Below are 22,529 nucleotides of genomic sequence, written 5' to 3' on the forward strand. Positions count from 1 at the left end.
TCAGAGATGCCATTGTGACATCGGACCGCTGGTGCCTCCTGTGTGCCTGGACTGACGTTCACCTGTGTCCAGGTGATCTGGGTGTGTGCGTGCTCAGCTTTGGATGTTTCCCATAGGCGTCTAACGCATGCTAACTTCTCAACACCTTTACTGGGGCCTGGACAGCCCATTTCTGTTTGCTGTGGGCATGGGGTGGCCCCCTTCGTCCCTCACCGTCCTGGGTTTCCATGGTCTCTGAGCCCTCCTCTTGAGCAAATTATGTTTTTTATCATGAGAAAAATGAGGTGTAAATCTTCATCGTGGAACACTGGCAGTTCATAACGAACTGGCTGGATTTGGCTTCTGTAATTTTCGATGCTTGACTAAGTCAGACCTGCCAGGTCACAGAGACGAGTTTTGAAATTAGCAGTTGCTAGGAACCCCTCACCCCAGGACTGAACACGTCGGAAATTCCCCCAGAACCTTCCCACCTGGAGCCCCCGCACCCCCACTTGTGTTTCATGCTTTATAACCCACGTGTCATGCTGCGCTCAGATGGAGAGGATGGAGCGACAGCTGATTCCCAGTCGCCGGCATTCAATCAAAGCTTCTCATTTGGTTGATTCCGTGTGGCTCTGACCGGCTTGGAAACTGCCTTGAACAAGAGGACTGTAACCGGGAGGAGGCTCAGAGTTACAAGTGTCTCCACTCTTCCATTCTTGTCCAGCTCATGAGAAACATATCAGGTGAGGGGTGAAATTCAGACAAGAGTTGTTGTAAGCAGGTTGTTGAATAAGCAGAACGAGCAGAGACCGGGGGCAGCTCAAGGAGGTTTATTGCGTTTAATCTGGGACTCAGCGCTGAGCGACCACACCAGACTGTGAAGTACAGAGTGTGGACCCCAAGCTTCGACCTGAGAGAAGCTTATAGGCATAACACGCCCAGGTGTCTATATATATAACATAATATTATATATAATATAATATTGTATATATTAATATAATATATAATATAATCTATATATATATAATCTTTAGCTTGCAGTTTTCCTCCAAACACTGCTTGTAACAGTATGTGGTTTTTCTAAAAGCTACAGTGTACAAAGGTGGAATATTTTTGTAATTAGGCTGACATTTGTACATGCTTGGACAAACACCCCGTCGTCTACTATTCTTATCTCAGTCCCGGACTCAATTTAAACATCCTTATCACAGAGTCAGAGAAGTTTTGAACAGAAAGAGTCAGTATTGAAGGGGAGACTTTGGAAATGACGTCCAAAGGGCCCTTAAAGAGAAAAACCTCACTGTCATGGAGTCAATTCTGACCCATGGCAACCCCATGGGGCCCCTGCCCTGTTCCCCCACAGCCTGAACCTCTTTAGAAAGCACTGTCTGTCTCCTGAGGAGCGTCTGGAGCGCACTTTGCAAGTCGCAGCCCAACGCATAACCACTGACAGACCTGGTCAGCCGTGAAGCTGGACCCTAAAAGCATGACCAACAGGTGGGGGGGGGGTGCATAGAAAACACCGAAACGTGGAGATCGTGTCTCAAGCACCATGAATAGGGCAGTGTTATAGGTCAGGTTTCCTACAAGGAGCAACTTTATTTGGCCCCCGGTTATGTGTTGGGCTGAGATGTGCAAGGTAGGCAGTTCGGAACCACCTGCAGCTCCTCTAGAGAAAGACTGGGCTCCTACCCCGACCCCACTTCCTCCCTCCTCCTCCTCCCAGTTCCCCCTCTCCCTCCTCCTGGCCTCTCTCCTTCCCCTCCTCCACCCGCAGAGGGTCGCTAGGCGTCAGCATTGACTCAATGGCAGTGAGTTGATATTTGGCTAACGGTGGACTTCACAGCAAAAGGCCGGGTTCGTGGCGAGGCTTCTGCTGCTGGCTGGTCGTCTGCAGGGACCGACCTCCCTCAGGCACCCGTCTTCCCGCACCTGAGCGCCCTGGCGCCCCAGACTGCATGCTGTGCTCCCGTCGCAAGCCCCAGGGTGCAGGCAGTGCCCCGTGGGGGCCGTGTGGACGTCCAGTCCCTCCTCCCTGGGCCCTTGCATTGCGTCCGCCGTCTGGGGCCTCCCCGGTGCTCAGGGGCGCTCTGTCGGGCCGGCCCGTCCCTCCCGGCAGCGTCCTCCCAGGCCTCCTCCTGGGCAGTTCCTGGCCGGCTGACCGGACCAGGTACGCGAGCCCCTTCTCGGTGGAGCGCCCGGGGGAGGCCCGGCTGGGCGTCAGGTGCGACCGCAGGGTCAGCAGTTCGGGCCCCGGCAGCTCCGAGCTCCCTGCTCCGCCCGCGGCGGAGAACGACGCAGAACCAACTTGCAGGACGAGCAGCTGCTGCCTCGCGAGGCGGGGACGGCGCGGCACGCGGCTCCCCTCAGAGGAAAACGACATCTCGAAACCCAGCAAAACGCGCCGAATCGCCCTCAAGAAGCGCCCCCGAAGGTCCCGGGACCCCGAGGAGACGTCGCCTCACGCCGCCGGCGCGCCCACCTCGCAGGATGACGTCAGAGGCCCGGTGGAAGTGCCTGTAATAGAAGCCCGGGTGGAAACACTGACCCTCCAGCGCTAGGAGCCCACGTGCTCCCTGCAGGTCTGCCCGGTGAGCGCTCCGACGGCGGCGGCGCTTCCGAACCTGCGATGCCGACATGACTGCGCGTGACCTTGCAGTCCGTGACGCGCGCGAGTCTCACCCGTGTGCGCGCGTGCACGCGGGCGCCGCGGAACCTTGCTCCCAGCAGTCGCAGCGGTTCGTGTTTCCGCCCGGACGCGCTCTAGTGCTGCTCCCGCGGGCCTCACACCGGAAGCGGAGGTGCCCTCCCCGCCCGGCAGCCCGCAGCGGACCGGCGCTCGCAAGGTGCGTGTCGGTTTCCCGCGTCCGCAGAGCCCGGTGCCCCGTCCCCGGTGCGGGCGCCGCCCCCGCGCCCCTCCCGCCCCCCGACCCGCCGCGCCGCGCGGACGCCGAGGAGCCGGGCGCAGCTGCGCGTCTCGGTGCCGCCTCAGGTGCCGCGTCCCCGCCGGGGCCCGGGGGGCGGGGCGCGTGCGGAGTCGGGGCGCCGAGCGTCTCGAGCGCGGGGAGGGGGCTCCGGGCCGGCCCGCGGGCGCAGGCGGGCGGCGGGGCGGGGAGGGGACGGCGGCCCTGACCGCGCTGCGGCCCTCAGGCCTGAGGGGACCCGGCTCGGCGGGGACGCGGCCCCGGCGGTTTCCGGTCCTCGTTCCGGGTCGGCCCCCTGCGCGGCGGGGCGGACGGACAGACGGACGGACGGTCCGCGGCGGGTCCCTGCGGCGTCCCCTGAGGTGTCCGCGCCGGGGCGAGCACGCGCCGGCCCTGAGGGGGACGCGGGGGGCAGGGTCCCTGGAGGCGCTGGGTTTGAGGGGCGGCTCGTGGGCGAGGAAGAGGGTGCGGCGAACCCCGAAAGGCGGGCTGTCAGCGAGGCGGGTGGAGCCTGCACGTCCGGCAGTTGTCGGTCGTTCTGGAGGATGGACGCGAGCCGTGGACCCGTGAAAGCGCTTGTTGGGTGGCTTTTCCCGCTGCTTCTCGGCGGAAGGAATTCCCGCGGCGGCAGCAGGTTAGCAATTCCCCGCGTCTCTCAGGACGCCGGGCACTAGGGGCTCAGGTGGTCGATGGATGCCCTCTGAGGCCGCCCCTGCAGCGTGGGGGGCGGGGTGGGCGCCTTGCACCCGAAAGTGGAAGCATCGGGGAGCACGACAAGCCCGGAGGGGAAGTGGCCGCAAAGGGAGACTGAGGACCCAGAGGAGGAGCTGGAACTGAGAAGGAGCCAGAGCAGTCAGTGGTTCTCAGCCTGGGGGTCGCGACCCCTTTGGGGGCTGGAACGTCCCTTTCACAGGGTCGCCTAAGTCAGGACCATCGCAAAACACACGTTTCCGATGGTCTTGGGCACCGAGACCCCGCTCCTCCGTCCTCTGTCCCCGGGCGCGTCGCCCACGTGCAGAGGCGCCCACCTGTGGGAACCCGGCCTGAAGACTGTTTCCCTGCTGCCCATCCTGCTTCACGACGAAGCGTCACTCGTTTATCGTTCGATGTCAGCACTTCATCGTCCAGAATGACGTGTCGCATCTGTGAGGAATCCCTGTGCTCTAATGATGTGCGATTTCTCACACTGACGCTGCATCCTGCCGATCAGACAGTGACCTGACGATTCAGCACAGTAGCAGCGTGGCAGCGATGAAGAATATTGTGATGTTCGGGAGTCGCGGCCTTGGGCAGGTTGAGAACCGCCGAGCTCAGATCCTTTTTTTTAAGTCCCTTTTCACCCCACTTGCAGGGGCGGTAGGTGGCTGTGTGTGTGGCTGAGGGTATGGGCTGTGCTTGGCTGTAGGATGCAGCGTTGATGGTTTCTAGCCGAGGTGCTCAGGTGACCTTGCCCAGAGGTGTCTAATGTGTGCCTGGTTTGCTGCAGAGCCTCCCTTGCGTTGTTGGCAGGTAATCTTTGTTCAGCACAGGTACCGGGTGCAGACAGCCTCTCTGTCCCGTCTTCCTGCCTGTGGAGCTGGTCTGCACGTGAACGTTGACGCAGGGTCCTCGGAAGTGGGCATCTGATTTCCGATTCTGCAGCCTTTGCTGCAGATTACAAAGGGGGAACTGGGAAAGTGAGTGAATAAGGGGGTGCTGATAGCGAAAATGCTGAAAGGGAGGGTGAGATGTGATCAGAAAGAGCCGGGTGAGAAATAGAACATTTTCCACCCAGATCTGGAAATGAAAGATCAGGGGTCGGCTCGGTTGGGGGGCCGGCCGTGTGGAGAGAAATGGGCACATAGGCGTGCAGTTGCCCTTCTAGGGAAAGGCAACCGAGTTCCTGGCTTATTTGTTGGTGGATTTGTGACCAGGTTGAAATACGGAGTGTTAAGGAATCCCAGGCTACTGGAAAACAGGGCGTAGCAATTCGTTTCAGAACAAATTAGGGGGGTGAATAAAAGGGGGAAAACCAAAATGTGCACCACAACATGAACAAGGATTAATCACGTGTCAGTGGTTGTTGGGTGCATCCAGGGGGTTCTCACCCGCAGCCAGGCTGCGCACAGCAGAGAAAGCACTGCCCAGTCTTGTCCCATCCTGACCACTGCTCCCGTGTCTGACATCTGCAGGCACCGTCTCCTAGAAGGCCTTCCTCCTCCTTGCTGCACAAGCACAATGTCTTTTCCCTTTCTGCCCCACCCTCCCTCCACCCTCTCACTCTCACCACTGGTCCTGAAGGGATCATCTGTCCTGGATTCCCTGTGTTTCCAGTGCCTATCTGTACCAGTGTACATCCTCTTTTCTAGTCTAATTTGTAAGGTAGAATTGGGATCAGGATAGTGGGGTGGGTGGGAAGGAACCAGAGGAAAGTTTTATGTTTTATCGTTACTTCACTGCACTCTGACTGGCTCCTCTCCTCCCCGCGACCTTCTGTAAGGGGGTGTCCAGTGGCCTACAGATGGGCTTTGGGTCGGCTGCTACCTTGTCGTACAATAACTCTGCGTTCGTTCCACATTCTTTGCTTCCTGCATCGTTCAATTTTTTTGTACATCACTCATTCACTCACTGCCATTAATTTCATGCTGATGCTCAGCGACGCCTGGTGGCTTCTCGAGACCGGCGTTGCTTATGGGAGTAGAAAGCCCAGGCCTTCTCCCTGGGAGAGGCTGGTGGGTTTGAACTGCTGACCATGCGGCTCGCAGGCCAAGCATATCCACTATGCCACCGGGAGTCCGTTTTTTGCCCATGGAATCTTCAAGTTTCCTGAGTTCTTTCTGTTTTAAGACTTGTTGAGTGTCAGGGGAAACCAGCCTCCCACAACCGAAGGGCCGGAAGGCGCAAATGTACGTCGATGATGTGTAAAGGTGATAGTAAAGTCACGGAGGCTGGGAGACAGGAGAGAGGGTCGAAGGGTCGAATGAAGGAGTCAGATACATTGCATGGTAGCACGCTCACCTCCGCCCCTCTGGAGCAAATGCAGACCCTCAGGGCCTGCTGACTCCCGCGGGTTCCCTAGGACCCCCTGGAGCTGGCAGCGCCTCCTCAGTCACAGTTTCAGTGCCTGCGGATCCGCGGCCCGGCACTGTCTCTGACAGCCTTCTGCTCTCAGCCATCAGGCTGTCAGCATGTGAGCGAGGTCCCAGGGCGCTTGCTCACGGGAGGTTTCCAGCATCTCCCTCCTTCAGAGCAGGCGGCCGATTCCTTCTCAGTCGTCGCCTCTCAGTCTGGAAGCTGCTGAAAACCTCCTCCCCGGGGTGACCGTGGTGACATGTGAGGTACCAGTGCCTGAAGCTTGCAGAATGGCCGCAGCCACCCCAGCAGGACAGACACACTGACAGACTGGTGGTGGCCTAGGATGGGCGCCGCGTTAGCCTCTCTCTTCAGTACAGCCTTCTACGTGTGTGGGGCAGCGGTGTGAAGGCAGTGAAACCGTTATGGGTTGTGGTAACAGTTGCATGAGCCCCCAATAAAATGATTAAAAAAGAAAAGAAACATTTAAATAAAATGCAATAAAGGAAGTGAAAGGCTAGTGTTGAAGGCACAAGAGAAGAGGTTTTTATTGTATTTACTTTGTTACGCTTTAACTATGTTTACTTTTGTTCAATTTCTACCAATGAAAATACATCCTGGGTCCTTGGACTATGCAATAGATGGATGTGGTTCTACACGCTGACTCCCCGGGGAAGCTGAAATAAAATAAATTCATTAATAAAAAAAAAAGACATTTCCATGACGATTCATCACAGTAGCAAACTGAGTGATGAAGTAGCAACGAAACTAAGTTTATGGTGGGGGGTCACCACCGCAGGAGGTGGTGCGTGAAAGGGAGGTTGAGAACCACTGCCCTAGAGTTTCCACGGCTGTGGGTCCAGCAGGGTTTTAAACTTCCTGTATTGAAGGAGAAAGGGGTGGAGCAGACCCTGGGTGCCCAGGCCTGGTCCACCTTCGGTGCTGTGAACGTCCGGCCCATCCTGGCTCAGAGCCCTAAGACCAACCGCTTCTTGCTGCTTCACCCTCTGTGTCGTCCGCCTCTCCACAGCGCTCACATTTGCGTCCTGACACCCAGCCCGACTCAGCTAGGGGACCGTCTGGCTCACCCACACCATCCCAGGAAGGACGTGCACCTCTCTGGCCGGCTGCTGCGTGCACCAATCAGAACTCATCTTCTTCTGAGTGTTCTCTGCCCTGTGTCCACTCCCATCCCTCGGGCTGAGAGACGACCGTGCCCCCGACGCGCGGGATCTGCAGCGAGGAGATGGTGAGTTTGCAGCAAGCAGGGCTGTGAGCACCTGTATGTGAGTCAGACGGACCTGCTCTGTGAGGGAACAGCCGGGCGCCTGGATGCTCAGTGAAGGGGGAGCCCAGCAGGGAGCAGGGTGCCCAGTCCCGGGAGGGGCCCTGAGCTCCTCCGTGTCACTGGACCAACCCCTCTGGGTACAGATGAGGCTTCGTGGTCTGGGCGCCTGGTTTCACCTCTCTTAGGTGACGCCAGCCTGGACCCGTGGGCCACGGCTCTCTGCCCGCTGCTGCTCTCTGCTGAGACACGGCCTCCAGAGACCCCCTGTCCTCTCTGCGGTTTCCCGTGTGCCTCCAGGCGCCTGAACAGTTGCTATGAAATTGGAAAACAGCCCCTCCTGCTGTCCTGGGATAGAGTCAGGAAGATGCCGTCGGGGGGCCTCCTGGCTGATGATGGGTCTTGGAGGGGTGTCCTCTGGTGTCATCCAGGCAGGAACTAGGGGCAGTCTGTCCCGCTGGGATTGTGTTTGCAACTCCAGTCCAGTGTGATGTTTTTGCCAAAGAATGCTTTCCCTGAAGGCTTCCCTGTGTGTGGACGCAGAGTCTCCAACAATGATCCTCGGCCTCCTACCTAGCCTGATTTCATATATATGTATATATATACACACACACATACATATATACACACGTATGTGTATGTGTGTATACGTGTGCATGTATACATGTAGGTGCACACATACACGTACATATATGTACATCCCAGGTGTTATGTGACTGTTGACAGTGCTTTCTCATTTGGTAGAGACTAAATATAAGCTGTGTGTGTGTGTGTGTGTGTGTGTGTGTAAATTCTTGAATTTTCCATTTCATCAGAAAAAATTCCATCAAGCCCGTAGCATTGTTACCCCCAGGATTTGAGTGTAAGGGACAGGAAATGCCCAAGTGCAGAGCCGTGCCTGTGTTTTAAGGGATTTAAACCTGCCCCAAGCTGAAGTAATCTTGCGACGGTCCTTTAAAGATCCCTGTGACACTGATTGATCTTGGTAGAATCCCTTACGGTTTAAAAATTCTAGTTTGCAGTGTTCTCCGGCTGAGATAAAGGGCAGCTTTTAAAACCACAATGTCCTTAGATCTTTGCTTAGCAGCAGAGTTCATAGTCACCTTTGTGGTTTGTACGAGTGGATGAAACCGAAAACCCAAACTCACCGCCGTTGAGTGGATGTCGACTTAGCGGCCCCTCCAGGACCGGGCTGCAGGGCCTCTGAGTTTCCAGGCTCTAATTCTTTACAGGGGGAGAAAGCCCTGCCCTTCCCCCGAGCAGCTGGTGTTACGACCCGCTGACCCCACGATCTCAGCCCAGCGTTCAGAGCGGCTCATTCTGAATGATGGATGGTTTCATGATTGTGAGAACGGGGACTGAGCATGTACGTTCCGTGTCACATAGTCAAGTGTGTGCATCGTGGCTGAAGAAGTGCAGCGCTGTTCACAAAAGTGACCTTTCCCAACCTTGATGCTGATCCTGCGACGTCATGGCGTGTTCCCAAAAGCGAATGATTATCCAGTGACATCATGAGCGTGTTCCCCACAGTTAATGCTTGCCCTCTGACGTCGTGAGCGTGTGAGATGTGAGCGAGGGCAGGATCATCCCAGTCTGCTTGCAGATTTCTAGAATTGAGGCGGCACGGCTTTTCCTGCGCCTCTCTGTCTCCGCAGTGGGTGATTTCTCAGTTGATGACGTTACTCCCTTTGCCTGCGCGCTAAATGAAGGTAGCCATCGTTGATCCCTGCTGCTGAGCCCCCAGTGTGCCGCATCTGTGTAAAGTGCATCACTCATGAAGAGACACACGGGGTCATGAAGGGAGAAAATCACTCCTGGGCACTTGATAACAGCTCTTCTCAACCTGGGGTCCCCGACCCCTTTGGGGACCCGACGACCCTTTCACAGGGGTTGCCTAAGACCATATTCCCAAGGAACGGAGACACCGCTCCTCTGTCCTCCAGGCGGGTCCGTGCACATGCAGATACGCCCACCTCCGGGGTCACCCCCACACGAGGAAGTGTGTGAAAGGGCTGCGGCCTGAGGAAGGTGGGAACCACTGCTTTATAAGGAAGGGACTTGAGAGTCTTTGATGCAAGAATTCTGTCCGTTTTGGTGAAATATGCGCTCCACTCTCAAACACGTGAGATGCTGTGCTCGTTGGCAGCTTGTTTTTCTCTTTCCTGCGTCTCCGTTAACGACACAGGCAGGTAGCCACTGTGTGCTCCCAACTCCAGACAAATCCGTATCTGTGCATCCGATGTCACTGTCGCCATGCGTGGAAGGGCCGGATCATCTCTGAGCCACAGGTGTGTCCAGGGAGCACAGGTCTGGGCAGAGGAAGCAGGGTTTTCCCTCCTGCTCAGCCAGGCTCTGTGTCAGCCAAGGTTTTACTGAGCAGGAACCGGCCGAGCAGCCACTAGACAATGTCCGTAGAGAGGAAGGACATCGTGGAGAAATTAATCCTTCAAGACGAGTCCACCTGCTTCTTTTTCTTGGCTCAGCAAGGGGTTGATTGAAGTGTTGGGCAGAGTTCTCTAGAGAAACAAAACCAGGACACTTAGGGTTTTGTGTGTGTGTGTGTGTGCGTGTGTGTGTGTGTGTGTGTAGGTTTATACAGCACAAAGGAATATAACAGCTAATCAGTCCACACAGCAGGACAGAGGGCTCAGTTCAACTCACTTCCATGGAACAGTTAATAGACTGGAAGTCCTTCAACTCTGGAGGGCTGCCTGGCCCAAGGTCAAGGAAGCAGACAGCTGGGTCTCCATCGGACAAGCCAGGCAGGGTCTGCCCACAGGCAGCACACAGCAGGGCGGGTCACCAACAGCAACTCAGGAGCTTAGAGAAGCAGGCCCGGATGGGATGTGGAACTCAAGCAATGCAGGACGGCAGGACCCACCAGCCTCCGGCTCAAGCGTGTGCACCAGCTGTGGAGAAGCCGGTCTCTGAGGAACCGCAAGCTCTAGCACAGGATCCTCGGGTTGGCTGTCCCAGAGGTGGAGCAGCTCATAAGTGGAGGCCGACAGCTAGCTACAGCAGCAGCATGGTGGTCTGATCACCAGAGAGGAAGAGAGGGGGGTTTGGGCCATACAAGGCCATTGATCTCTTTGCCGTCCAATCAGACTGCGCCCTGAGGAATCCCACATGTTCCTACTGGCGGGGTTGGCTCAGTCAACCTTGTCTGTCCCAGGTGATTGCCCCTGTGCTTTGTGGAGATTGCTCTTGGGCGCTGTCCAAGGAGGTGTGGCTGTGTGTGCTTGTGAAAGTGAAGAGGTGGCATTTCTCCCTGTCCTGGGCCGTAACAGACGGGGAAAGACTTCCCCGACGGGCAGTGCACCGTGGAGGGATGGCTTCCGTGTGCTGTGAGGCTTTGGGAGCACATGCTGTCCTTGAGGAAGTCTTTGCGGTTGGCGAACAGAGGAGGGTGATGGCATTTCCTAAGGGTGGTCCTTGGTAGAGACGCCTGTGGGGTCTGCTGCACGCTGAGCTCTTGGACACATGGGGGACGTGGGAGCTTCCTGACCCAGAGCGTGTGGGCTGTTTCAGGGCTCCGTGGTCCCTGAGGACGTGGCCGTGGTCTTCAGCCAGGAGGAGTGGGCTCTGCTGGACCTCGCTCAGAGGAGACTCTACAGGGACGTGATGGTGGAGACGCTGACCCACCTGGCCTCCGTTGGTGAGAATGACGTCGGAAGAATGGGTCTTGTCTTGGTTTGTTGTTTGGGGTTTTTTATTAATCATTTTTATCAGGGGCTCTTTTAGCTCTTATCACAATCCACACATCCATGCATGCTGTCAAGCACGTCTGTGCTTATGTTGCCGTCATCATTTTCTTTCTCTTTTTAATAAATCATTTTATTGGGGGCTCATACAGCTCTTACCACAATCCATCCAGCATGCATTGTGTCGAGCACATGTGTACATTCGTTGCCATCATCGTTTTCAAAGCATTTCCTTTCAAATTGAGCCCTGGGTATCAGCTCATTCCCCGCTGTCCCACCTTTTAACATACAGTTACTAGACATTGGTATCTTCATTGACTTTGCTTCCACGTCTGGTGCTGAAGGGCATCCTAGAGGGATTGGTCACACGGACACCATCCCCTGGTCTGTGGACCTCAGATACACTCCTTTTGCAATAAACGGGGCCGCCTGTGTCGCCATGAGTTTCCATTTTCTTGTGGTTAGAAACCCAGAGGCTCCATAGTGTTTTAGGTGATGTTGTCGGCTCAACGCCGAGGGATGGTAAAGACAGGGTGAGACTCAATGGTTTCGGGGATATGTGCAGAGACATCTTAGGGTGCTGACTTACAAGTTTGTCATTTTGACACTGCTGCAGACAAGCCTGAACACCTGTCCGTCTTCAGAGGCCCTGAAGTGAAAGTCACTCGCCTGGTGTCAGGGATCCGTTCACTGTCCTCCCTCCTGCGGTGCCTTGCTCTGTGAGCACCAGGCCAGTGCTGCCTTCTGTCCTCTGGGAGAAGCAAGAAAACACCACAGGGCAATCCCTGTGGGGCTCACCTGAGACCACTATGGTGGGAAATACCAGGAAGCCTACAGTTTTAGAAAGAATTGTTTTATATGAAGGGAATTACATGTACATCAGCCATCTTGAAAATATCTCTTGGCCTGAGGAGACGACTTTCGGGACAGCTAAGCAGACTCTTCTAATCTCACCTCTGCTCTCCCACCTGTGCCCGCTCACCTGTTCTGTGCCCTCTCCCCGTGCCCTCCCACCTGTGCCCTCCCCCCGTGCTCTCCTACCCTTACCTATGTTCTCTCCCCTGTGCTCTCCTACATGTGGTCATCAACACTCTTTGCTCTTTGGATGTCGTGTGTGTGCTGTGCCCCATAGCTTTCAGTTCACGCCTCCCAAGGAGACATGTTTTTGCCGTCTCTCTTAATCCAGGTGAAAGTGTTTTCTCAAACACGACTTTCCATTCACTGCCAACGTGCTCACTCGGCGAAACGTGGCAATGTCCTCTTTGTCCAGATCAGCCGCCTTCCCTTAGTAATTATTTTCTCTCGTTTCATTTTGCAAAACGCAACTCGGTGTGCCAGCCTCTCCCAACCAGAACGATGAGGAAAAGTTGTCCCGTGACCGTGTGATGCTGCTATTCAGGAAGAACGACGCCTGGTCCTCCTTGCAGGCCGACGTCTCTGAATGGCGCGTCGGCGAAGATCAGCACAAAGACCCAGGGAGACTAGCAAGGTGAGCGTCAGGCCCAGAAGGAATCCGTTTCCCCAGGAGAAAACACCACAGTGTCACAACATTAAAACACACTTGAATATATTTGTGCACATAAGTCCAGACCCCAGAATCTTCTTACAGGTATTGTGAGTGTTACATAGGCTGCATTCATATTTTGGCCATCCGACGCTGAGACCACAGAAACATCAGCCCCAGTCAGACTTCACAGTTGGCTGCACTTCTTTTCACGTGTGTCCCTCTCCACAGGGATCTAGTAATCCTGTTCCTAGGGATCCGGAAAGTTTGAGTAACCCTATGCATAGACTTGCCCTCATTTTATTTATTTTTAAAACATTTTATTAGGGGCTCACACAGCTCTGATCACGATGCATGCCTACATTTATTGAGTACGTTTGCTGCCATCATCTTTTCCCCCCCAATATATTCCTTTTTATTATATTTATTGTGAACTTTTTATCTATTGACAGTCACTTTTTAAAAAAAATCTTTAGGGGATTAATACAACTCTTATCACAATCCATACACACATCAATTGCGTAAAGCACGTTTGTACATTGATTGCCAGCATCATTCTCAAAATGTTTGCTCTCCACCCAAGCCCCTGGCATCAGCTCATTTTTCCCCTCCTTCTCCCCTTCCCCCCTCCCTCAAGAACCCTTGATAATTTATGTTATTATTTTTTCATATCTTGTTCTGTCCCACATCTCCCTTCCCCCACTTTTCCATCCCCCAGGGAGGAGGTCAAATGCAGGTCCTTGAAATAAGTTCCCCCTTTCCAACCCACCCTCCCTCTATCCTCCCTTTATCGCCACTCACATCACTGGTCCTGAAGGGATCATCCGCCCTGAATTCCCTGTATTTCCAGTTACTATCTGTACCGGTGTACATCCTCTGGTCCAGCCAGACTTGAAAGGTAGAATTGGGATCATGATAGTGCGGGGGAGGAAGCATTTAGGAACTAGAGGAAAGTTGTGTGTTTCATTATTGCTACACTGCACCCTGACTCGTCTCCTCCCCGCGACCCTTCCATTAGGGGATGTCCAGTGGCCTACAGATGGACTTTGGGTCTCCACCCTGCATTCCCCCTCACAACTTTTTGTTCTTCAGTACTCGATACCTGGTCCCTTCGCCACCTCGTGGTTACACATGCTAGTGTGCTTCTTCCATGTGGGCTTTGTTGATTCTGAGCTAGATGGCTGCTTGTTTACCTTCAAGCCTTTAAGACCCCCAGAGACTATCTCTTTTGATAGCCGGGCACCATCAGCTTTCTTCACATTTGCTTATGTACCCATTTGTCTTCAGCGATCGACTCAGGAAGGTGAGCATCATGGAATGCCAGTTTAATAGAACAAAGTATTGCATTGAGGGAGTGCTTGAGTGGAGGCCCATTGTTCTTCTGCTACCTTAATACTAAACCTATAATTATATGCACAAAGATCTATTTCCACATCCTCATATATAAATATATTTTCATATGTACATGCCTTTATTTAGACCTCTATAAATGCCCTTTACCTCCTATCTCTTGCCTCTGTTTCCTTTGACTTTCCTCTTGTCCCACGATCATGCTCAACCTTCATGTGGGCTTCAGTAATTCCTCTTGGTTACATTACCCTTGATCACACCCTACCAGGCCGCCTACACCCTCCTCACCACCGATTTGGATCACTTGTTGTTCCCTTGTCCCTGGGTTTGTTAACACCACTACCTTTACCCCCACCTCCCCTTCTTCCATGTCCCCCCAGAACTGTCGGTCCCATTGTTTTCACCTCCATATTGTTCATCCAGCCTGTCTTATTTAGACAGACCTGCGGAGATAATAACACGCACAAAAACAAGACAGAGCAAAACCAAGGAACAAAAGAAAACAAACCAACAAAAGGCCAATGACAAAAAAAACCCATAACAACAAGAAATAAAAGCCTGTAGTGAGTTCAAGGACTGTTGTTGGCCTTTAGGCATGTTTTCCAGTTGAGTCGCTCGGTGGTGCCTAGCTCTGGCCCCAAAGTCTAATTTTGTTATATCCTGGGGACTTTGTTGCTCTGCTCCCCTTGCTGTTCTGTTGAATGCCCTTAGTGTTTTATCTCGTTGGGGTGGCGTCAGATAGGGCAGAATTCCCACAAGTGTTTCCTGTGTTGTCTCCTGTACGGCTATGGGTCAGTGAGGGATGTCTTGTCTCATTGTGGGGCTGCCCATGTTGTCCCCTCTGTGGATTGGCTGCTCTGAGCGGGAATATAGTCCTCAAGGGTTGGTGGACCAGGATGTGCTCCACTCTCTCTCCCTCCCGCTTCATTTGCTGCCAAGTGTTCTCCTCAGACATGCCCCTCTCCTGGAGCTGCAGATTCAGTGCTGTCCTTTGAAATAAATTCTCCTGGGGGGAGGGGCAGCTAACCATGTAGTTCGGATTGGGGCCGGCCCCTCAGAACTCTCCCTTACTCCCTACATTTATCAAGTACATCTCTTGAATCAACATTATAAAAACATTGTTTTTCTACTTGGGCTCTTGCTTTCAGTTCCTCATTTTCCCCCTCCTTCACCTTCCTTCCCTCATGAACTTTGATAATTTATTGTTTGTTTTTTTTACATGTCTGACACTAACTGATGTCTCTTCACCCACTTTTCTGTTGTCTGTCCCCCTGGGAGGGGGTTATGTGTACATCTTTGTGATCTGTTACTTCTCCCCCCTCCCACCTTCCCTTCTTCTCCTGGTATGACTACTCTCATTTTTGGTTCTGAGAGGTTAATCTGTCTTAGATTCCCTGTGAATCCAGCTCTTATCTGTACCTGTGTACATGCTCTGGTCTAGCTGGATTTGTAAGGTAGAACTGGGGTCATGATAGTGGAGTGGGGTGGAAGCAGTAAAGAATTAGACAAAAGTTGTGTGTGTTGTCAGTGTTGTACTGCACCCTGTCTGCTCTCTTCCTTGTGACCCCTCTGATGGGATGTCCAGCAGCCTCCAGAGGCACTGCCCTCATTCTCATTGGAAATTGCTGAATCTTCCTGAACGGATTCCAAGCCCTGATACATATGAAAACAACATGCTTAGATAGACCCACATAGCTGTGCCCATCATCCATCAATCTGTCCACATGTGCAGATATCCACAGAGATGTACACTTCACCTTGGGTCAGTTCCAACTTACACTGACCTTACAGGACAAGGTGGAATTTCCCCTTGGGGTCCCCAGACTTTAGAGCTGTCCAGGAGTCAGCAAACTTGTTTTTTATCCTGCTGAGCTATAGGTGTGTTGAAACTGCTGACCTGGTAGAGTGCTGCTGTGTGGTGTGTACTTCCTTGTGCCCCCAGAGATCCTACCTATTTGTCGACATGTAAAACCACCATTAAGATCATGTGCTCTGAGGATCTTTTCAGTTTTGTATTTTTCAATCATTTTATTGGCATGTCATTCACATGCCCTAGAATTCAATAATTAGTCACATCAAGAAGATATGATCAATCCTCCCCACAGTTTCAGAACATTTTCTTCCATCTTGTACTCTTTATTAGCTCCCCTTTTCCCCACCAACCTCCCCGCCCAACTCCCCCCAGTAGCCATTCATCCACTTAATGCCCATAATTTTGAACGAGAATTTTGACAGTATAGTATCCTCATCCATGTGTGTGAAACTGAAAAAGGGACAAATTTATTTTCAACCGACTTTTAATTTTTGCAGAGACCTTAGAGAAGAGAGTCTCTGTGGAAATAATGAAGGCAGCAGGTGTGACACAACCTTCAGCCAGATCCCAGATGGCACTGCAGCAGCTCAAAGCCTTGCTCCCGGAGGAAATCTATCTCAACCAAGTCAGCTTGGTGGGGCCGCCACAGATAACTCGCCGTCCTGTCGTGTGGAATCTCACGCTGGCTGCAGCATCTTTCAGTGTAAGAAATGTGGGGAAGCCTGCCGTGGCCATGGGAGCCCAGCGTCTGCTCTGGGAACTCTGGAACAAAGGAGTACCTGTAGTAAAAGGGTGGGGTGTGAGGCGGACGCCAGTTGGATGTTGACTCTTCTGAATCCTGTATCAACATGCCCTGGTGAGAAACACTGTGAATGTAATCAATGCAGGAAGAATTCCTATGGTCTTTCCTCCTTTGAGACCCATTTGAGAGGTGGTAACGGTAGAGAACATGCTAAGCCCGATAGTCCTCCGACATCGCAAGTTTTACATAGAACGTTTCAAAACTTCGGAAAGGAACACTTATGTACGCAGTGTGGGAGAGACTTCGAATCTTCCTGGTTGCTCACGCAACACATGCAAACTCACAGGGAGCACGTGGCGTCTGGATGTCAGGAGGATGAGAAAGTTTCTTCTCAGTCTTCAAAGCTCGCCATGCATAACGTTCTTAGTGGAAAGAGGACCTACCAGTGTCAGGAATGTGGGAAGATCCTTATTTCTTCCTCCTCTCTCATTCAGCATGCTCGGACTCATACCGGAGAGAGGCCCTATAAATGCCAGGAGTGTGAGAAGACCTTTACTCAGTCTTCCATCCTCATTATCCATAAAAGGATTCACAGTGGGGAGAGGCCGTATGAGTGTAAAGAATGTGGCAAAGCTTTCCGGTGCTCTTCAAATCTTAGTCGACACCTGAAAACGCACAATGGGCTGAAGCCTTATGAATGTCAGGAATGTGGGAAGGCCTTCAGCCAGGTTGCCTCCCTCACACAACATAAAGGGATCCACAGTGGAATGAGACGTTACATTTGCAACGAATGTGGGAAGACCTTTCCTCGGGTCTCCTCCCTTAGGATACACAGACGAACCCACAGCGGCGAGAAGCCTTATGAATGTAAAGATTGTGGGAAAGCCTTTAGCTACTCCTCACACCTCAGTAGACATAGGAGCACTCACAGCGAGGAGCGGCCCTATGAATGTAAAGAGTGTGGCAAAGCCTTCACCCACTCCTCGTACCTTAATCATCACATCAAAACACACCGCGGAGAGAGGCCTTACAAATGTGAGGTCTGCGGGAAAGCCTTTGGGCGTTCCTCCCATCTGACTACACACCTGAGAACCCACAGTGGGGAGAGGCCTTATGCGTGCAATGAATGCGGGAAAACCTTGCGTCACCCCTATTGCTTATCTGAACATGGGCTCATTCACACAGGACAGAGGCCTTACGAATGTAAGCAATGTGAGAAAGCCTTTCACGGCTCCTCAGACCTCATGAAGCACGTGAGAATGCACAGCGGAGAGAGCCCGTACGCCTGTGAGCACTGTGGGAAGAGCTTCAAGCAGGCCCCAGCCCTCCCTGTCCATAAAAGAATTCACACGGGCGAGAAACCTCACGATTGTAAGGAATGTGGAAAGACCTTTACTTATTTGTCTGCAGTGAGGATGCATATGCGAACCCATGTTGGAGAGAAACCTTACAAATGTGAGCAGTGTGGGAAGTCATTTAGGTATTCCTCAGTCCTCAGGCAACACTTACTGACCCACAGCAGAGACACGCCATACAAATGCGAGCAATGTGGGAAAGTCTTTAAGATTCCCGTGTACCTCACTAAACATGTAAAAACTCACATGGGGCTGAAGCCATACGACTGTAAAGTGTGCGGCAAAGCTTTCTCTAGATCTTCAAACCTTCTTTTGCACATCAGGACCCACAGTGGGGAAAAACCTTATCAATGTAAGGATTGTGGTAAAGCCTTTAGCGATTTGTCCCACCTGAATGTCCACAAAACGATTCACACTGGGGAGAAGCCTTACGACTGTCGGAAGTGTGGAAAAGCCTTTCGGGTGTCCTCGCAGCTGAAAGCCCATCTGAAAACTCACTGCATGGAGGCCTTATGACAAAACTAGGAGCCAGCGTGTAGAGGTCTTCGAATGTCAGCAGCTCACTTCCCAGTAATCCTGAACACATCTGCCACTCTTCACCCAATCGCCAATGTCGGTGCAGGGTCACAGTGTCGTAGAGCAGACACCATTCCGCTAAAATTCATCATTGGAGAAAAACAGTGAAAGCTTGCCCTCGTGGGCAACTCTTCATCAGAGTGCTCAGTACAGAAACAAAGAGAATCCTCCCACCCCAGCATTATTTTGCAAATGCGGATGAATCTTAGAAGTACTGACAAGTGACTGAGGAACAAGCAATTCCGGAGGATCTGTCTTTTGTCACCTTCAGAAGGCCAACGGATGCTAAAGATGCAGCCAGAGATACTAATAGAAAGTCCTCAGATAGAGAAACCATCAAAGTCTAACGAGCCAGTGAACCAACACTTAGCGTAGTAGACATAGACCACCACCAGGTCCTTGAAGCAGAGGTAGAAGCGGGGTCTATGGAGGAAGCAGGGAACCCTTTTCCCATGGGGGTCCTGTGGGTGACCCTGGCTATTTTGTGAGTGTAACTACGAGTGCTTCCAGGAAACCACTTCTAGTGAGTCCTTCCATCAGGAAGTGCAGGGCACTTCTTTACAGAACACTCCCAGGACTAGTGCACAGCAGCAGGGAAATGCAGGAAGCGTTCCTGCATCACATGGAAGCTACAGGTAAGCAGACCCATCACGGAGGGAGCCCCTGCCCTCCCGCAAGGATGTTTATTCCAAAGATGATGGAGAGTCTACTGAAGACAGTTATTCAAGCAGAGGTTACACCGGTTCTCGGGACAAAAGGGAAGACACGGAGCATGATTGTGGTCACTCAAGTCACCTTATTGACCCTCCAGAGGGGATGGCAGTAGAGATTCCTACCGTCCTGGTCGTGACCACGTCATCCCAGTGGAGCTTCCTACAGAGGTTCATGTGAGAGCCACTATAACTCCCTTAATGCTCCAGCTACACGTGGGGCCTGCTTTTTATGGAGGAAACAGTTGCTATGGTGTTTACAGCGGCTCATGGGACAGATGTGTTGGAAGGTGAAAGAGTAATAAACAGTCGACGTGAGTTCCACTCACACAATTACGATTGACGTAGCAGACAAGCGAGAAGGTTTCCTCTTCTGTGGAGAGGAGGCATCATCCACACGGATTCACACACCATCTCAAGCCATGGATGAGGCCAGCCCAATAGAGAAGGGGTGGGGTCTGGGGGAGGCAGAAGCAAATACTAAAGACAAAACAATATGTGGGGCCAACATCCCTGTTCAAAGAAACAAGCTAACTAAATATAAAAACTATTCTGTCTTCACGACCCATGGATTATTAAGGAAAAATTGTGTTACTTAAAATTCCCGTTTTACATTTTCTTTTCATTTAACTGGAGCTTTAAATGTGTACAGGACAGACATGCAACTGTTGTGAAAAAATAAGCCCCACCTGCTATTTTGAGTGCTGGGCACATTTGATTTCAAAGAGACTTGCCTGGGGGCCTGTGACCTTTGGATTTTGAACTGTTGGTTTGTGCCTGAAGCTGGGGAAAAAATTGGAGCAATGAAGAAACTCCTCTGTAAGACTGAAACTGGAAATACTTGCTAGGTGACCACCTGGATCCATTTGTTGAGTGGAAGTGGGAGAAATGTAGCAATAAAGAGACAGGTTGCGTCTGGCTACTGACACCAGTGGACCTTGTTTTCAGGGACTAGAGAAGAAGGCTAGAACATGGCTGCTCTGAAACGTAAAGAATTGTGCAGATCATGGACTAGCTCAAGAGGGCTAGGGGTGTTGAGAATTTGTGATGCGACCCATGGTCCAAAGTCAAACCACCCAATGAGCACCCTGGTGAGGCAGCCCACATTGAGTTGACCAGAAGCCGACCAGAGGAAGATGAGATCTTTGAGCCGGTGACGTGGTGCGTAGTGCTGCTGACTTTATGGACGGCCTGCCCTGATTTGACTCTGCTTATGGATGCAGACTTCACAAGGTTCCAACTGGAATGAAGATTCTTCACATCAAAGAACGTTTGGCTCCTGAGATCATTGGGTTGATGTAGGTGGGCAGTGTCGAAATTGGATCCTCACAGTGGGGAGGATAGAAGCATGTGTGGCTGGCTTACAAGCTTTCATGAATCAGGGAATGTGTTTATAGGCTTATGATATAGGTGTTCACTTAGCTGCAATTGTTGGGATGGTTTTGTTTTGGACACGTATAGAATATTCTGTTTAAATGCGGTTTCCACATTTTGAGTTGTGTGCATTTTAGTTTTATCCTGTTAGATGCAAGTATGGTTCTATTGCCTTTGTTTTAAAAATTCTTTATGGCTAAAGAGTTGTGTAGGGCAGGGGAGGGTGGAGGGGAAAATGAGCTGATATCATGGGCTCAAGTAGAACGAAAATGCATTGAAAATGAGGGCAGCATATGTGCAAATGTGCTTGACACCATGGATGACTGGATGGATTGTGATAAGAGATGTAAGAGCCCCCAATAAAAGTATTTAATAAAAATAAATGATCTTAAAAATTTGTGTAAAAGTCAAGTAGACAAGGCCTGGTCCATGATATTTACATAATAAAGGGGTGGAGTCTGGCCTATCAGCTGGGTGACAGCCTGATGATACCTCCTTGTGGGTGTGGCCTTCTCATAAGAAGGATCCTGGGAACATCCTCTCTGCTTCACCTTCCTGTTGTGGCACCACAAGACTGCACTTACAACCTTCAATCTTCCTACAATCTGGGTTATTGAATCGGAAGAGCGATTTATGAACCACTGTTGGACTTAAGAATCTGTTCAGGCATTTGGACTCGATCTGGACCATGCTGGGGTGTTTGCTAGAGTCATACTTCTTGATATAAAGCGTTCTGTTACACATACATATATGAGTATTCTTGGATCTGTTTCTTTGGTCAACCAGGGCAAACTCGACAACCAACAGAAAAGTTACAGCATTTTAAAAAATGTCAAGGGTCGTGTTTTGAATGTGTAACTGAAGTAAACCTTCACGGAACATATAGTCACAGAAAGGACAGTGATCCTTTCCGGTGTTTCTCGCTAACTACTACAAGGTGACCTGGTGTTCTAGTCAGGTAAGTGTTTGGCGGCAAACTGCAAGGTCAGAAGTTTAGAATGCCAGCTTCTCCTTGGAAGAAAGATGCCGTGGTCTGCTTCTAAAATATTTATACCCTGGAAAATTCTTGGGTATCAGGTTCCTAGGAAGGAGTACTGGCAATGTGTTTGGTTTGGATCTTAAAATCTTTTAAATAGTTTTATTGGCACATAATTTACATAGCACAACCTTCAATCCTTCCATCAAGGAGAATCGTACAGACATTACCGTATCAATTTTAGAACACTTCTCGTCCCCTACAGTGAATCGTCTTTAAAATGAATTGTACAATCACAGTCCGTTCTAAGACTCCCTCCCCATGCGCATCTTCATTTACAACCTCCCAAATCTTTCTCTCCTTCACACCTACTCCCAAGCCTCTATCAACCCCCGTATCTGTGACTATGCATCCCTTCCTGTGGGTCACAAACTGGGAAACTCCACAGAAACAAAAACCAAATTTGAAACAAGGTAGTAAGGATATAATAACAAAAAGATCAAAATACAATTAATGAGTACGAAACCCTCATCAACATTCCATAAGACAGGCAGGGTGGTGGCAGGCTCATGGGCCTCATCACGTCCCATGCCAGGGCAAACCGTAGCCCTGAAGCATTGCCTTGCCTCCTAGCGCATGGGCTTCCACCACTGAAGCGAGTTGCACAGTGTTAAGGAAAAATTTTTAAAAGACAGGGAAGAAGTTTCTGTTATAGAGCAAGTAGGAGACACTTGCTCCCAGAACCAACTCAGGTTGGGTGCATAGGGAGGTTATCTGGCCAGGGACCCAGTTCAATTCAGCATCTTCAAGATGACTATCGTCTCTGGCAGCCAGGCAGTTCCCGACTTGCCTGTGGTTTGAGCAGGTCTGCCCGGGCCTCAGTCTGACTGTATCTCGGTTGCAGGTGGGTTTGGGGCTCCCACTGTCTTTCCTAGCTTTTTGAAAATTGGGTGTTCATTATGTTAGCTCTGATAGTTTTCCCTTTGCCATCATCCGGTGTTTTAATTGTCATCTTTGGATGACAACCTGGTGCGTGCTTCTTCCATGCGGACTTCGTTAACTTCTCGCTTAGATGGCTGGGTATCGGAAGACAAGCCTTTAAGAGCCAGACACTTTTCCGATTGATAGCCGGGCACCATCTGTTTGCTTCACGCTTTGCTGTAGCACGCTGATCTTCAGTGACCCT

General features: G+C 51.6%; 1 protein-coding gene across 1 annotated transcript; it reads left to right on the forward strand.

Moving 5' to 3' along the window:
• The first annotated feature begins 2,764 nt into the window (after positions 1–2,764).
• Positions 2,765–21,112, forward strand: LOC142435712 (uncharacterized). The gene is made up of 5 exons (XM_075539899.1): positions 2,765–2,828; positions 6,988–7,206; positions 10,771–10,897; positions 12,282–12,432; positions 16,108–21,112. Exons 2-5 carry the CDS (start codon positions 7,204–7,206, stop codon positions 18,221–18,223), a joined length of 2,397 nt encoding a protein of 798 aa, XP_075396014.1. The 5' UTR covers positions 2,765–2,828; positions 6,988–7,203; the 3' UTR covers positions 18,224–21,112.
• The last annotated feature ends 1,417 nt before the right edge of the window (positions 21,113–22,529 follow it).

This window comes from Tenrec ecaudatus, chromosome Y (assembly GCF_050624435.1).
Source record: "Tenrec ecaudatus isolate mTenEca1 chromosome Y, mTenEca1.hap1, whole genome shotgun sequence".
NCBI lineage: Eukaryota > Metazoa > Chordata > Mammalia > Afrosoricida > Tenrecidae > Tenrec > Tenrec ecaudatus.

Excerpts from the sequence above, each read along its gene's own strand:
- LOC142435712 (XM_075539899.1), top strand. Across the intron at positions 10,898-12,281 it reads GACCCACCTGGCCTCCGTTG|CCTCTCCCAACCAGAACGAT; the intron begins GTGAGAATGACG and ends TCGGTGTGCCAG. Across the intron at positions 12,433-16,107 it reads GACCCAGGGAGACTAGCAAG|AGACCTTAGAGAAGAGAGTC; the intron begins GTGAGCGTCAGG and ends TAATTTTTGCAG.